The sequence below is a fragment of the Penicillium daleae genome (assembly GCF_028827525.1).
Source record: "Penicillium daleae strain IBT 16125 chromosome Unknown utg000008l_segment0_segment0, whole genome shotgun sequence".
NCBI lineage: Eukaryota > Fungi > Ascomycota > Eurotiomycetes > Eurotiales > Aspergillaceae > Penicillium > Penicillium daleae.
The window spans coordinates 6091667-6108221 of record NW_026623156.1 but is presented as its reverse complement, the minus strand read 5'-3'; the positions used below and the strand labels follow the sequence as shown (position 1 = coordinate 6108221).

At 50.8% G+C, this 16555-nt stretch overlaps 6 protein-coding genes across 6 annotated transcripts; 2 read left to right on the top strand and 4 right to left on the bottom strand.

The window, feature by feature from the left end:
* Window positions 1-178: 178 nt before the first annotated feature.
* N7458_010688 (putative PHD transcription factor) lies at window positions 179-2765 on the bottom strand (the record flags this gene model as incomplete). The annotated part of the gene is made up of 2 exons (XM_056914070.1): window positions 179-1143; window positions 1205-2765. The coding sequence occupies 2 exons, from the start codon at window positions 2763-2765 to the stop codon at window positions 179-181; spliced, it is 2526 nt and encodes an 841-aa protein (XP_056762919.1).
* A 2438-nt stretch (window positions 2766-5203) lies between these two features.
* On the top strand, window positions 5204-7189 carry N7458_010687 (sigma-70 region 2 family protein; the record flags this gene model as incomplete). The annotated part of the gene is made up of 1 exon (XM_056914069.1): window positions 5204-7189. One exon carries the CDS (start codon window positions 5204-5206, stop codon window positions 7187-7189), a length of 1986 nt encoding a protein of 661 aa, XP_056762918.1.
* A 193-nt stretch (window positions 7190-7382) lies between these two features.
* N7458_010686 (uncharacterized protein) lies at window positions 7383-8561 on the bottom strand (the record flags this gene model as incomplete). The annotated part of the gene is made up of 4 exons (XM_056914068.1): window positions 7383-7560; window positions 7631-8049; window positions 8115-8393; window positions 8457-8561. The coding sequence occupies 4 exons, from the start codon at window positions 8559-8561 to the stop codon at window positions 7383-7385; spliced, it is 981 nt and encodes a 326-aa protein (XP_056762917.1).
* Window positions 8562-9322: 761 nt separating this feature from the next.
* N7458_010685 (uncharacterized protein) lies at window positions 9323-10991 on the bottom strand (the record flags this gene model as incomplete). Its single annotated transcript, XM_056914067.1, has 3 exons — window positions 9323-10307; window positions 10368-10470; window positions 10526-10991. The coding sequence occupies 3 exons, from the start codon at window positions 10989-10991 to the stop codon at window positions 9323-9325; spliced, it is 1554 nt and encodes a 517-aa protein (XP_056762916.1).
* A 633-nt stretch (window positions 10992-11624) lies between these two features.
* N7458_010684 (DUF1593 domain-containing protein) lies at window positions 11625-13188 on the top strand (the record flags this gene model as incomplete). The annotated part of the gene is made up of 2 exons (XM_056914066.1): window positions 11625-11933; window positions 11992-13188. 2 exons carry the CDS (start codon window positions 11625-11627, stop codon window positions 13186-13188), a joined length of 1506 nt encoding a protein of 501 aa, XP_056762915.1.
* A 116-nt stretch (window positions 13189-13304) lies between these two features.
* On the bottom strand, window positions 13305-15073 carry N7458_010683 (sugar porter family MFS transporter; the record flags this gene model as incomplete). Its single annotated transcript, XM_056914065.1, has 4 exons — window positions 13305-14426; window positions 14478-14558; window positions 14624-14826; window positions 14905-15073. The coding sequence occupies 4 exons, from the start codon at window positions 15071-15073 to the stop codon at window positions 13305-13307; spliced, it is 1575 nt and encodes a 524-aa protein (XP_056762914.1).
* Between the last annotated feature and the right edge of the window lie 1482 nt (window positions 15074-16555).

Sequence of the window (16555 nt, the reverse complement as noted above, 5' to 3'; positions counted from 1 at the left end):
TGGTGCAAATACCAACTCCGACCCACCAACCACTTCTGCAGCGTTGTAAAATGGGGTATCAAGCATTTTTGTCCTTCCCAATCCGAATCTGAATCCAATGTGGGGAACGTGAAAAAGAGATAAAGGGTTCAACGTGTTCAGCCAAGCAATGTGGAAAATAACGACACAAGCTTCTGTATTAGGCAACGGAGGGGACGCTCTCCTTTTCGGCCCATTTCCTGAGCACAGCCCTCTCTGCGACGGAACGTGCTTCTTGCTCGGATTTCCTGAGATCCTGTTCTGCCGCGTTCTCTTCGAAGACGATGTCCTGCTGCTGCACCTTCACCCATTGCTTGTGCCTCTCGCAGCGTTTCTTGATACAGATACCACGCGTAAGCAAGGAAATCGCATCTCCTTTTTCATCACCGTCCATCGCGACGTCACCATCCGCGTCGGTCGTGGTCGGGTAGCTCGCTGCCATGGCCTCGGGAGTACCCTCCTTGAGCGCCTTCTTGCCAGCTTCGGAGAGGCGCCACTCGTCGAATTCCTCGTCAGCCCATGCAAGCCTTGAATCGAAACCACAGATATCTTTCCATCCGCCCTTTGGCTCATTCTGCTTGAGTTTTTCCACGACGGCTTTGGATCGCTGGCGCACGAGCCCGACGAATGTAGAACGAGCGGCAAGCATCTCCTTTCGGTGAAGAAGGTCATCGCGTCGCTGCCGAAGTTTTTCAATCTTCGCTGCCTCGTCGGCGGAATATTCCACATCACCAGCATGGACATCAAATAGCTTATCGGCATCCGATGTTTGGGTCTCATTCTTGACGTCAGACGATGGGCTAGCACGGGTGCTTTCAGGAGGCGTGGAGATAATCTGGTTGCCCAGTTTCCGGAATTCTCCCACTGATTTCACTCCCAAAATCGCGGCTTTAAGATCTCCTGGCGTGAGGATACCGCCCCTGCTGCCCAAGTCTTCGGTGCCTTTTCGAGAAGGTCCTAGCTTGAGCTGGCGGGTTTGGCGGAGCATGAATTCTCGCCCGTGCTCATCGGAGCAATACTTGCTTGGGGTTTTGCGAGTGACGCGAGCCGGCTTGCGGCACTCGGGGAGGCGGCACATTGGTTTCCATGTTGTGAAGCCGCCATCGCGCTTACTGCAATTCGGACCTAGGGGGTTTGACTGTGGTTAGACGAAACGAGGTTGTGACTATATGGATAGAACACTCACATATGTACTTATCGATCAAGCTTGCATCTCGTGGATCGATGTTAACACACTTGCCATGGAACCAATCTTCGCATTCCCCATCGCACCCAATCATCCATGTATGATTATCCGGTCGCCGGCAGATACAAAAGAGTTCATTTTCATCTTCAACGTCATCGTCGTCTTCATCCGCCGGCAGCTCCTTCTTGCGCTTCTTCTTATCCTCGGGCGCGGGGGATCCGGCTATGGATACAGAGCCCTGTTTTTTCCCAGGGCCCTTGCCTGTGCGAGACGCCGGGGTGTTTGACCGGCGCCCGTCGATACTGTCGGCGTCTGCCTCATTCACCTTGCGCTTTTTCGGAGCTGGCTTCTTTGCAATGCCCTTTTTTGTAGCTGCCGACGCTCCTTTCTTGATCGAGGTCGGCTTGACCGATGTCGCGGGAGACGACCGGTCAGTTGAAGAAGCACGCGATGTAATGCCCGCCTTCAGACCGACGAGCTTCTTCGACGTCAGATAGTCGCCTGCCCCGTCCAGGCTTACCGACTTTGTTTCCAAGTCGTCGCTGGCTGGATATTTGTCCAGTGTCGAAGTAGTGGGCTCTGTTTTCACAAGTGGAAGTGTCGTGTCTCGGACGGGGACCAAGAGAGGGCCTTTTCTCGGGTCATAGGCATTATCATAAAGGTCAATCCATGTCATACCCATATCTGTCCTATTTTCGAGGGAACCAAAGTTCCTGAACTGCCGGTGTACCTTGTTGGCCCGATCGAGGCCAAAGTACCCGCTATGTCGCCACCCACCAATGCCCACAATGCGACCATCTTTAACAATAATATTGGCCGGAACAAGATCGTTATGTGTGAGACTAAGGTCGTCCTCCGAAACCCGCGTTGCAAGAAGTATTTTGCGCTCCTGGTCCTCGGTAGATGGCGGTGTCTGTGAATTGAGGCCGCGGCATACGTACGAAGCTTCCTCGGGGGCAGGATCGATCGTCGTGAGGTGCTGCACAATTTGGCGACATTGATTTTTCAGGATCTCAATCTGTTCCGAACTGAGATATCGCCATGCGACATCCAGTGAAACACCAGGGATTCGAGATTCGACCGTCACATTCCTGTCTTCAATCGTTCCGCAGAAGTATATCACCGGCACCGCAACTCCAATCTCCCTCAATGACTCTTCGACCTTTCGCGCTGCGGATAATTCGTTCGCATTCGCACACGAGTATCGCTCAGCAGCTGCGCCCTCGGCGGACTCGCGGTCGACCCGGATGATTACACTGCCTGCAGCGAATGCCTCCCTCGACCCGGGTACATTTAGCGAGTTCTCTGATGTACAAAACCTCTCCGCAACTCTCTGCCAGAAGGCATTAGATTCGGGGTCGGACTGGTACCAGTGCTTGTTGGGAGGGGTGAAGTCGTCGGGCTGTGGAGTGTATCGGCCATATTGCGCACTTTGCGCGAGGAAAGGGTCATCACGAGGGATTCGATCTGGGTTGGTTTCGTAGGGATTGCCCATTGTTTTGGTGGTATCGGTCATCTCGGCAGTTCCGTTCGTATGGTTTGCGTCGCTGAGCCCGTCCATCCTTGCTATCTTAGCGAAGGTCGGGCAAATGCAATGAAAGAGGGTATTTAATTGTGTCTGAGGTCACTGCTACGGTGTGCTTTGTTCAGTCCTCAAGCGCCCAGCAGGTCAAACAGGTCCCTGTCCGTAACAAAGGGCGTGCGGGCGAAGAGCTAGATGCACAGAGATCCGATGGCGGAGTTTGGAGGCATCATGGGATGTGCATGAACTCTTCTGGGATCCCACACTCAAACCAGGGTGTATTTTGAGCTACCGGCACTCGTGGAACAAGGACTATCTGGCCAACTGGCCCTTCAGGTCGTCTGTCGAAACCGGGTGGAATTCCTGACAGTCTCCGCGCGATGTCTCCGCACGTGGCTCCGGGAAGTGCAGTTCCTCCAATCCACAAATTCGGGAATCGCTGGTGTTGTGAGGGAATGACAGAAACTTGAAAAGGCAACTTGAAACATAGAAACACCCAGACCAGCGCGGTGTCTTGTCGCAGGAAGTCCCTTGATTTCGGAGTCGCAAATCGGAGGCGCGGAGTTTGAACACAAAACGAAGGCGGTGAGCCGTTCAACACGCGATACCACCGACCGCGTTGTGACTCGGAAGCACATTTTTCCGGGTTATTGACGGGCGCAGCCTTCATTTGCCAAGACTTTCCTTTGTTACGATACTTGAGTAGGATTTAGTATCGTCAACTATCCGTCGTCGTGTCCCCAACTTGTCCATGAATCCAATCGCGAAGCGACCAGTCAGCCTGCAGCACTCGCGAGCACGAGATAATGGTGCCCTGAAACCAGTGCTAACTGCCAGGACCCTGTCCGCTATAGATTCTATCCTTTCACTCGACCAGACCACCAGTGGCGGCTGATTATTGAGTACTCTCCGCATTATAGGTAACGGTTCGAAATCAGCCACTACTGGTGGCCAAGTCGCAGGAAATATGGATGAGATATATAGTAGCCAGGGCCCTGTCGGATTAGCCGCTGCGCTGGAGAACCCCACATGATCTGGGCTCATCCAATGGAGCTGATAGTTGCAATTTACGACGCTCTCCCAAGGTGAAACAGGGCAACTGTTTGTGCCTCCCTGCCACGCGGGCAACTGAGGCTTGCATCTGCATCAGCATGAGCTTGGGGGCCATTCGAGGATCCACGGAACACGAGGCGTAGCGTCTGTCTACTGTGATAGCATAAAATTAAACTTATTGATCACAATCATTAGTGGCAGTGGTCCGTCTTCCTTGTCCTACATTGAGTTCAACTTGAAAGACTGAGCCAAATTCGAAATCATCTCATTAGTCATACATTAAAAGAGAAACCGACAGACATTGCCTGAGCGATCTAGAAAGATGGGTCAAAAGAGACAAAGTTGAAGCATGATCAGCTAGACCTTTACCTAGGCCTTCTAGACTTATTCTAGACTACATTTTTAACTGTACTGTAAATCTCCACTTGGGATCGGGACTTAATTATGCCCCGACGGTACTCCGTACGTCTGGCTTTTTTGAGGGCCCTTTGGCTATAATCCACCCACTCTGAGCCCCAGCCATTGGAATATGATGGACAACATTCTTGTGATTGAATTTTGGGACTTCAAGGCATGGAGCTGCTCTCCTATGCAGATCATTAAGGTTCTGCTCTTGTGGCTGTTTGGGATAGTAAGTGCGAGGTATTTTTTAACTTAAATACTGGCTTCTCCGAGATTACTCACGTGTGGCTCATGAAACAGAAGTCTGACGTTGAGCATAGAGAACTTTAGCCCAGGAAAGATCATCCAAGATCATACCCAAGATGGTATGTCGCTGATGGGATGCGGGGGTCCCCTGCAGATTATGATTCTCAGCTGATTCGTTCGTCAGACTACACAACACCTTTATGCTTGTGCCCACCCTTCGCCCCACTTCCACTCTGCAGAGCAGCGGACTTGTCTGATTTGCTCAGGCTTGAGGATCCAGTCTTCCATGTCTGAGGGATGAAACACACGTGCCGAAGCAGGCATGCTAATCCTTTAAACTGACATGATCTTAGCCCGCCCCCGACTTTCCTAAACACAGTATCTTGGTCGAGATTGGGTCCAGTGGAGAGACAAACTGCCTTTTCCAGTCCAATGCACGAGCGCCCGGTGAAGCCCTTGGCTCGACTTATTTCTACTTATCATTACGTTAAATGCCATTCCACAACCGCAGCTGATACGTCTATTGTTCTTGACCGTGCAGGATCCTGAGCATCATCAGTCCCGTTTCACTTCGGGGGCACCGTCTTTCTTTTACCTTAATACACGCTTTCTGCTTGTAAGTCGTGGCACCTTCAGTACATCTGTCGAGCTTCACGAACATTGGCCCCTTCCAAGTTGCATCTGTATACATCCCAGACACTAAGGTGTTTCTCCAGAGAAGACAATCGGATCCTCGATGCGAATAACCCATCCATACCTTGCTTCAGTCTTCAGCCATGGCTACATCAGACAATTGGGGCTCCAGCATTAATCCAGAGCTTGTCAACATGCGATGGCAATTCATTGACGCTTCCGACAATAGTCGACGCAACCTGACCCAGGTCAAGCGTCATGTTATGCAAGAGTATATCCGCCAAAGGAAAGGGAGCTCACGCAACGGCGAGATTGACGAAGATCGCAGCCGTCCGACCAAGCGTGGGCGGCCAAAGAAGAGGCAAGCTGGAAAATGCAGATTTGCAAGAAAGCCAGCAGGTTCCGATAAAAGCTCAAATCGGCCAAAACCAGTCAGGAAGAGAGCTGCCGCATCAGAGGAAGAAGATGCATCCGTCGATATTGAAGAAATTGGTCCAAAAATCTTAATTGAGGCCATTGGCCTTTCTTTGGTCGTCGAGATGCCCGAAACTACGATTGCTTTACCTTTCCATGCACCGCCCGTGCAACATCAAGAAATTGATCTTCAGTCGCATGTGTACATTGAAATATCTCCCCAGAGTCAGAGTCAAATGAGAGACTTTTACAGCTCTGCAGCATGCTCGTCAACGCCGACCACGCTGCTCGAGTTTCCAAGGTCCCCACGAACCATCTTGAGCGCAGCACGGACCGATCCGTTCAACACCCTTCCGCTGGAGTTAGATCTGGAAGGACAGAAGCTTTTTGACTTTTATGTGAATGAGATGCCTGCCTGCTCCTATGGGACTCATTTCCGATCCACCAAAGCCCACAACTGGTACACTCAAGTCTTTGTTCCAGAGGCAATGAAAGGAGCCGTGGCATTCCAGAATACGATTCTAGTCCATGCTGCAAATACATGGGCCTGGGTCCGGAATGAGACCGAAACCTTGAATACACTGATACATCGAGATCGGGCTGTCACGATGCTGCGTGAACATCTGCGCAACAACCCTCGTGACAACTCGGACGTCGCTATCATCTCTTGCTTGAGCGCTGCCGCACTTGAAGATTTTGACCCTCGTCTCGGTCACAAGGAGATTAGTTGGGTACACATGCGCGCGGCGCGCGAGATGATTCGATCGCGAGGAGGACCGGTTGCTTTCGAAAATACTCGGCTTGGGATGTTAATCAATTGGCAAGATTATATTCTCTCGGGGTATGAAACCCATGGACCAAGTTTCTTCTTCCACCGAAACCCGCCTGTCTTGCCCCCTGGGTCAGAAATTCCAAGTTCATCATCTAAAACTTCTCATAAACTTCATTCCATACCTTCGCCTCCAGAGTCCACGTCATCTGCATTCTCGGACACGCCGTCCTTAGAACCTATCCAAACCATCATAATCGTGCAGATGAACTCTCCTATCCATGAGATCCGACTCCAATGTGAGGAATTTCTTGACTTCATCCGTCGCTGTGAGCAACTTGCTCTCTACCAAAGGGATAACCCAGAAACTTGTGATCTGTCGCGGCATACGTCAGTCCAACCAACCTCTATCTTATACCAAATTCTTGCAGCGCCCCCAGGTGCTCGTTTTACTGCATCAGGAGAACGGAAACAAATGGTTGCCCGCTTAACAGCTCTCATGATGCTCAACGCTGCTCTATGGGATTACCGGTACACACCTACCCACGCTGGATTCTTCCTCAAAATACTGGAACAAGCCATGGTTGACAGCGAAGTTAGCATGAGCGGTTCTATCGAGGCAATCCTCCAAATCCTCCTCAAATGTAACGATGGCCCAGGAACTGATGGAACTGTCTCCCCTGCTTTCTCAGAGCAATCTCCCGACTTCAGTCAATATTCTCCTACGGCGAACTCACCATCATCCCGTCCCTGGTTTATTGGTCGTATGTTGAAGATTGCGAAGCGATTGAACGCTGACTCGTGGCACCGTATCAATGACTTTCTGTTCTCATCTCTCACCTCGCAAGTATATGAGAAATCCGTGTACCTATGGGAGGCTGATCTGCGTCGACAGATTCTTGATGCTCCATTGACGAGCTATATCATGCCTTCACTATACCAGTGAGAACTGTTTCCACCATTACCCATTCTACTGTACATACATATAAACCTGCAACTTTATGCTTCGAAGACGGCTAGAGAAGGGTTTTGATTTTTCGGCTTTTGTGGGAAGTCGTTGCATTTTTCTTGGCTATCGTCGCTATACCCTCTATGATCTATGAACTTGAATAACAACAATACAGATTTTTCACATCACACTAAGCAAAGATGCGAATCGGGTGCTTGGGCAAGTAGTGACCAGGGTCGTTGAAGCGCAGACCCTTATCCAATGCGGCGATAGACTTGAGCTCATCAGCAGTCATATCGAATCCCAAGACATCCAAGTTCTGCGCAAGACGCGACTGGTTGTTTGACTTGGGGATAACGGCAACGTTGCTATCAAAAACGTCAGTGTCAGAATCCTTCCCAAAAGGAATATCAACATCCGGTAAACATGGTGACGTACCGCTGGGTTGCCCATCGCAGAAGAACCTGCGCAGGCGTCACGATATATTTAGCGGCAAGCACCTTAACCGGCTCAGCATCAAAGAGCAAAGGAATATGCTTGGCCTTCTCTGAGAACTGCGCGGGCAGTTCGACGAAGGACTGAGGCCCAAAGCTGGAGTACGCGGTGACGGCAATGCCATTCTCTTGAGCGACCTGGACAAGCTCGGGCTGCACGAGGTACGGGTGGTGCTCGATCTGCAGGGAGGAAAGTGGGTAGCGGGCATAGCTAAGGATATCGTAGATAGATTGCGCCTGGAAGTTGCTGACGCCAATGCTGCGAGCGATACCGTTGTCCACGATCTCCTCCATAGCCTCCCATGTTTCGCGGATGGGAACCTTGTCAGTTTCGACGGTACCGGCATCATCCATCCACCAGGCCTGAAGATCATTAGCCAGTAAACTTGGAGAATTTGTGATACATGAAAACTGCGGATGGCACATACCGGGTATTGGCGCACGGCGGGGTCGATATACTTCAACGCGCAGGGGAAATGCATCAGGAACAGGTCAATATAACCAAGACCCCAGGTCTCATTTTGTCTTTTGGCCATGGCAAGCGCGTGCTCCCGGCGGTGATAGTTGTTCCATAGCTTAGTAGTGATGAAGATCTGATCGCGGGTTACGAGGCCGTCGGCAATGGCGCGACGGATGCCCTCGCCAGCTTCCTTTTCGTTCTGATAGTCGTAGGCGCCATCGAACAATCTGTATCCTGCTTTGATAGCCTGTTGAATTTCAGAAATTAGTGCTTTGTGTTGATTTCAAGTCAGGACAGAAGAGATGCTGACATTGTAGACTGTATCGGCAGCAGTTTCTTTGGGGACCTTCCACAAGCCGAAGCCCACGAGGGGCATTTCCTTGCCAGAGGCCAGAGTAATAGTTGACTTTGCCATTGTGATTGTGAGTAATATGAATTGAATGAAAGAACCCCAGCTGGGAGAAGAAGCCTAGAAATAAATTGCCCACACTCCAAAGTCATGATCTTTTGTTTCTCACAGGAACTTGGCATTCGGTGGCTCCGACTGCCCTGTTGAGAGCGGGGCATGACTTTTCCATCCTATGTTCACATTTAGGTTGGACGATGATGTTTTTGAAGCATCAATAACCTATACTGAAAAGTTTATGTGAATTTCCACGCCTTAATATTGTTCACGCCTTGGAGTGGCTCAAACGGGTAAAGGTGGCTCTAACTGCCTATTCGGGAAGCGGTTCTGACTGCCTGCGGGCTTTCCCATGCGAGACTTTTCATGCTCCAACCTGAAGATCACGAAAGTAAAGTAAATCAACTGACAATGGCGTAGATAAATTATGATGTACTCCGTAGTATCACTTTTGCCGTACATAACCCTGGCTCAAAAATGTACCGTGTATAGGTTTCGCTCTTCTCTAAAGTTTACAGTGCAACCTTACGGACGGGTGTTTGAGCCTGCTTAGAATTATCTTGAGGTTCAGATAAACAAAAGGATGACTGAGCAAACAATCGACTACAGCGCGTGATAAGGCTTTCTGATTATAGTTGAAGAGAGGAAGGCTGTAACATCAAGAATTCCCAAGGAGCACAAGTGAAATTAACATATGTAGGTATCGATCGCTCGTCCTCAGAGCGATAGTAGTGTATACCTAGGCAAATCTGATCTTAAAAAAACTAATCTCTTCACAGCGCAGCTTCCACATGCTCAATCTCCTTACTCTTCATCTCTGCCACATCCTCCTTATTTTCAAGCTGCCGAATTTGAGCACCCAGGCCAGTGCATACATAGCCCTTGAACTTGCGTGTCGGAATCTTCTGCTGGAACATCTCGTCAAGCTCCTCCAGCGAGCGATTTTTGGTCTCCGGCAGCAAGAAGTAAACGAACACCATCGCAGCTACAGAGAAACTGCCGTAGATGATCGCGGTACGACCTCCAATAGCAGCCTGGACGTAGGGATTGACAAAGTTGATGGGGACAGAGGTGACGAAACTACCCAGCGACGACAAAAGCAGCGTGTGCTCGCGCAACTGGCCAGTTCCAATCTCTCCACCAAGAATCCACACGCCAGGGCCCCACGACAGACCATAGAAGAAGTACCATAGGACCAGCATGGCAACGCAGCCGTTTTGGGTCATCGGGGAGAGGACTGAGTAGCCATTAGCAGTCGTACCACCCACGCCCAGCATCATGGCTCCCATGATGAAAGCACCCCAGAACATGTTGGTGCGTCGGCCGATCTTGTCAAAGGTGTAGAAGGAGATGACGTTGGCGACCAGTCCGCATGCAATGACGATCACGTTGTATTTCAAGGGGTCGGCAAAGCCTAGCTGTTTCATGAATGTGACGATGAAATTGTTGATGAAAGAGATTCCTTGAGCCTGTTGCAGAATCTGAACACCCATGGCGACAATAGTTCGTGGCAAGTTAGAACCTTTGAAGCAATCCATGACACTGGTGGCCTTGTGTAGCTCTCTTTGCTCCTCAACTTGAAGCCGCAAGAGCTGAACCTCCTCTGCCGCATTATAGTTGGGCCCGTAGAGATCTTTAATCGCTGCTTCGGCCTCTTCAAACCGTCCTCGATAAACCAGATAACGTGGGGTTTCAGGAAGGAAAGGGTATGAGCAGAGGATTCCAAGTGGAACTATGAGCTGGCAGAGGATTACGGTGCTGGTGTCGAAATTAATATCTCAATGCTTTTCTTGCTTGGTTGTATCTTCATGTACTCACAGGTAGGCCCACTCATTTGTCAAGTTCTGACATAGATAGACAACCAGGGTACCCAAGAAGGAACCAAAAGTGTTCCAGAATGAGTACGCAGTCAAAAATGCACCTGTAACAAATTAGTTAGCCATTGCATTAATCACGAAGACAAAAAACTCACGTACCTCGAATCTTTGCAGGTGCACATTCTGACTGATACATAGGAACCACATTGGAGGCGAGACCAATTCCAGAATAGACCACAATGCGACCAACGACCAGCTGCCAGAAGGACGTAACAGCAGACGCCTCGAGCACAACTCCGATGGCCAACATGCCGGCCATGACCAGCAGGGTCGGCTTGCGACCGAGCGTCGAGCAGAGCCAAGGCGCAACCAGACAGCCGACGATGATACCGGCCGAGCCGGTACCTGTACCAGCTGACTGCTTCTCCGACGGGATGCTATAGTCATTCTCGGCGGCGTCCCACGAACCATATTTCTTGCCAAATGGCGATAGACCAAGAGCGCCTCCCCACCAGGAGTTGTCAAAACCAAAGCCCATGGCTCCCAGGGAGACGAAACACCCAATGAAGACCAGGCGGAGGCTAAGCTCCTGGTAGAGGGCGGACTGCTTAATTGAATCGAACATCTTTTTGGCAGCAATAAGACCCGAGGAATCAACGGGAAGCCACGAGAAAGCCACAAGCGATTAGCGCATCTTGGTAGGGTCGGCAGCCGGGGTTTGGTGTCCTATATACTGACTGGTCGGTGGTTGGATATACCTCAAGTCCTCAACCTTTTCCGGTCCAATCCGACAACTTCTGGGGCAACGCTGGGGGAAACTGGAAACCTCCAAACGAGCCTGGGGCCCCGCAACGTGCGACGCATGGTCCGACTCCGGACAAAAAGACCGTCCTCAGAAGAACGGCCCAGTAGCAGTGACGCACGTTTTCAACAGAGTTTTGCTGGTCAGCCATGCCGAATCGAAGGGCCGAAGTGGATCCCCAGGCACGGCTAGTACGGTGCAGCGTTGAAGCAATTCGGCCTCTGGCGGTTGCAACTTCTCGTTTGGATCATGTGGGATCTGGTCTTCGGCAGAACCCCGGCATCTCTCCGGGCCGTCCCTTCCATTTCTCTCCCTCTCCACTCTTCTCGAACTCGGGGCTTGGTGGCTCCAACTGCGGTTCCGGGAAGTGTGCGGGGGTTTGGCTGAATTCAAATATGGCCAACCTTCACGAGCTGTGTTGTGCACATTGATCATTCAACCTACCCTCATCATACAATGGCATCTCCCTCCAAGCTACAGACCTTCCCATCGAAGCCGCGGGTCTTCATCCTGAGCGATATCTCTAATGAGCCTGATGATGCGGAATCGCTAGTGCGGTATCTGCTGTACTCAAATCAGTTCCAGACCGAGGGACTGGTTGCGTGTACATCGACATGGATGAAGAACAAGGTTTGTCCGCAGGACATGCACAAGATTGTCGATGGCTATGAGAAGGTTGTCGATAACCTCAACGCTCACGCCCATCCGAACGACCCCTACCCCACAGCACAGTACTTGAGATCTTTGATCAAGAAGGGCGCAGAGGTAAGAATCCCAAACCCCGTGGGACTTTGTTTTATAAACTCACACAGTAGTACTGCAGAGTTACGGCATGACTGCAGTGGGCGACGACATTCCCCTCAGCGAGGGCGGCGAACTGCTCCTCGAGCGCATCCAGGCCCCAACAGATGACCCTCTCTGGATTCTCTGCTGGGGAGGAACCAACGTACTCGCCTCCGTCCTCCTTAAAATCCACAAAACCCATTCCGCCGCCGACGCCGCCAAGCTGCGCTCCAAGTTGCGTGTCTACACAATTTCCGATCAGGACGACACGGGCGCCTGGATCCGCCACCACTGCCCAGACATTTTCTACATCTGCTCCGTCCATGGATGGAACCAGTATGGCATGGCTGCATGGACTGGAATCTCCGGTGACGGGTGGTACGGCTTCGACAAGGGCGGTCCCGACCCGACCAAGATCAGCAAGGAGTGGATCAAAGAGCACATTCAGATCGGACCACTAGGCTCTACATATCCTGACTTTATGTTCATTCCCGAGGGCGACACCCCGACTTTCCTATACATGATTCAGAACGGGCTCGGCGTCCCCGAACGCCCTGAGTTTGGGTCCTGGGGTGGCCGTTATATCCCGACGGATATTAGTGGCAAGGGTGTGACTAATGGGCATTTCAGCGATACTGTTGATGAAGTCACTGGCAAGGATGGCCGGCAGTACAAATCCAATCAAGCCACTATCTGGCGCTGGCGCGATGCATTCCAGAATGATTTTGCGGCTCGCATGCAGTGGTCGCTCTCACCGCAGCTGAACAAGGTAAATCATCACCCTGTCGTGGATATCAATGGTAGCACGGGTCTTGAGCCGCTGCAATTTGAGCTTGAGGCCGGAACGACATTCAAGCTTGATGCTTCTGCCTCGTATGATCCCGATCCGAACGACTCTCTTACTTTCAAATGGTATCAGTACCGCGACCCCAGTGCGACCCAGTGGTCCGTTCATCATGAGGTTGGTCAGTTGGACATCAAGCCGCTGAACGAGGCTGGCAGCATTGTCGAGGTTACGCTTCCGCCGCCCGAGAAGTGCTGTGTGGAGCTCATTAGTCGGGCTGCTGTGCCCAAGGGTCAGCTCTTGCATCTGATCCTGGAGGTGAAGGATAATGGATCACCTGCGTTGATCACCTACCGCCGAGTCATCATTCAGACGACAAATGAAAAGCTGCTGGGCGGTGGTGGTGGCGCCGATGCCATTGGTGACACGATGCGGGATGTCATCAATCAATAGATGGCCAGCATCAATGGACTGTATAATTATACAAGAAAAAAAAATCAATGTACAAAGTATGCAATACAGCTGATGCATTCTTCAAAATGATGTATAGATTCTTTTTACTGTCTTAATTACACATCACCGATCTCTTTACTCCATAACCTAGGCGACGAACCACTCTTGCTACTCCAACTCCCGTTGATCATTGGATGCATCGACAAAGGGTGAATACCTTTATGCCGGAGAAGTGATCGCGACTTCCACTCATACTTTGGGCTCCCCAAACCAGCATGAGTGACTTCAGGCTCGGCATCACGAGTCTGACCGACAAACACTTCCTCAACCTCCTCGAGAGACCGCCCAACCGTCTCAGGATACCAAAACCAGACAATAAAAATAGCAGCCCAATTAGACGCAACAAAGCAATAGAAATACTCCGAGCCAATCCGAGTCAGCGCAATGGGCGAGCACTGCGCGAAAACCAAATTCAAACTCCAGTTCGTCGCCGTAGCAATGGACGATCCTCGAGCACGAATGGCCGTCGGGAAAATCTCAGACTGGTAGATCCAGGATATCATGCCTAGGGCCGTGAAAAACAAGGAAAAAACGAAGAACATGGCGATAGCTGCGCGCAGCGCATCCTTGTTGGCATTGGCATCGCTGAAATCGACGTACAGCGCTAGAGTAGCCTCAACACACATCGCCGCACCGGTACCCAGCAGGGACGGGATCAGCAATTTGCGCCGGCCAATCTTATCGATGAAGGTCATGAAGAGGGTATTCCAAAACTGCGCCAGCGCACCCCAGACACCGATTATCATGAGCGAAGTAGACGTGGACAGACCCAACGTCTTGTATAGTCGAGGTCCGTAGTTTTGGAGAACGTTTGCGCCGGAGCATTGGGTCATGGCTTGCAGACCGCATGCGAGGAGGATACGATAGCGCCATTGGCGGGAGAAGAAGAGTTGGCGCCAGGAGCGGACAGCGAGTTGCTTCTCAGAGGCGACGCTTTGGTGGATTTGGGTGAGCTCGCGCTCGACCAGCCCCTGGTTGGATGCATTGCTGTTTAGATGTAGCCGAGTGAGGACTGCTCGACCGGCTTCTTCTTTACCGTGCTCGATTAGCCAGCGTGGGGACTCGGGGAGAAACCAGACGCCGCAAACGAGGATTACGGAGGGTGCTGTTTGGAAGGATAGTGGGAAGCGCCAGGAAAAGTTGCCGGTGTGCAGGGAGCATCCGTAGCCGACCCATTGCTGAGGAGATGTCGTTAGAATGAAGCTCTGCAACGGACGATTGCCACTTACGGCCACCATAATGCCCAATCCAATCATCCACTGCTGCATACTGGCAAGTAAGCCTCGAATGCGTGGCGGCGCAACCTCGCTCTTTGTTGGGAGTTAGCCAATGCAATAGATACAACCAAGACTAGCGCCAAATGTGGTGGACATACGCAGTAGACAGGAATCGTAGCCGACATAAACCCAATGGCCCAACCTGCGATGAATCGGCCAGCGATCAGCATCGCGACGGTGACTGCACCACCCTGCAGCGCCGCGCCTAACGTAGCAAGTAGTCCGCCGATGAAAATGACCATGCGGCGTCCATGCAAATCCGAGATGTAGGATGCCAGTAGGGACCCAATAATTGCGCCACCTATTCTCCAGTTTTAGATGATTGATTTCCGAGCCAGATAGATTTCCAGGGGGGGGAAGTGTATTGGGACTGCCGCACCTGTATACGAAGAGATAATCCCTCCACTCGCAGCATCCGATGGGGAGCCGAAATATTTCAAGAAGGCATCCTGCTCAATACTCGAGGAGATCACGCCGGAGTCATAGCCGAACAAGAATGAGCCCAGGGCTGCAAAGGCGCAGCATAGCGTGACGACAACATAAGGCATGATGCTATTTTGTGAATGCCGGTTTGTGAATTCATGGCCAGCTCGGCCATTTGGTGAAAAGATGGTCGTCTTCGAAGAAGATCTACTATGGAAAAAAAAGGGGGGGGCGGGGGGTCTAAACACATATAAGAACTGATGAGAACTGATCGAACAGCAAAAAGATCGGCAATCAGCGATCATCAATCAGACCCGAAATCACAAATAAGCACTAATGAATTCCAACGACAGGGAAGCTACATTCGCGTTCGTGAATAATGTATCCACCCTGGGGAAAGTGGGACGTGCCCGGGGGTATCCGTGCCTTTCTGCCCACCCAAACCGGGTAGCGGTTTGGGTGCGCCACGGTTCCTTCGTAATTCACAATTTCTTCGTAATGTACCTTTTATATAGCCTGACTATACAAAAGCTACTTACTTAACAAATCTAGTTTTTCTCGAATATCTTAGTATTTTACTAGAAGAGGTCTAAATCTAATAGAATAATAATATTATTTCAAGGTAGCTTATACTTAGTGCCATAGTAATTTATAGGTTTAGCTTAGAATAAGGGTCAAAAATCGTTCTTGAAAGTTCCTTATAGTAAATTTTTCTTAGAGGAAAAATAAACGGACAAATTAGATACCCTTCTAAGCGTAATTTCCATCTAAGAAATAAGAGGTAGCTAGAAGAGATATATATCTATATTTAGAGGGGAATTCAAGTAGAAGTCCCGACTCGTTAAATAGTTATATCTAAAAAACGATTTAACATAATAATGTACCTTTTGTATGGTGACGCTATACAAAAAAGTACTACTTCGAAGAAACTGTTACTGCGAAGAAACCATGGCGCACCCAAAGCGAGTAGCGCTTTGGGTGGGCAGTAAGGCACGGATAAAGTTAGAAACGATGGAGATCATCAACTCCTTCAGCTACAGTAGAATGCCAGGTGAGACGCGAGGGACCCGCTGGAGCTGAATTTGCTAATGGCCTGTTAACCTTTTTTCCCCTGCAGAGGTGCAGAGTGCCAAGTCGTTAGCGTGATCAGTACAGTACCTTGTTTGGCTCCTTTTAGTACCTCCCTCTCTTATCCTTCTGGTTCATCATAATTTTGGCGATGACGCCGAAAGTCGGGGGCGCTGCAGGGCTGACGATGAGCTTAAATGACAACGCCCTCTTGGAGATGGCTTGGACCCTGGGCGTTCTGGGGGCGCAAATTGGTTCACGCCACGGCTCTTGGCGACCAGCGATCAGGCCAACTGCTTAGTGTCACTGCTGGTAGGGAGTTATGTGAGCCTGCATGGTTGGGTTGAATCGTTGATGTTCTAGGGCTCTCCATTCTTCCCCGTTGTGCTGACACTGACAGGGAGTTTCAGAATCAGGCGCATGTCAGCCACCCCGCGCGGGAGAGTGCGATGGCATTCCTGGGCGCGTCACAGGAGGGAATCTACTGTCGCAGAATCTCTTCTCCTCTGCATGACTGATCCCTTCGCGACGGGCATGAT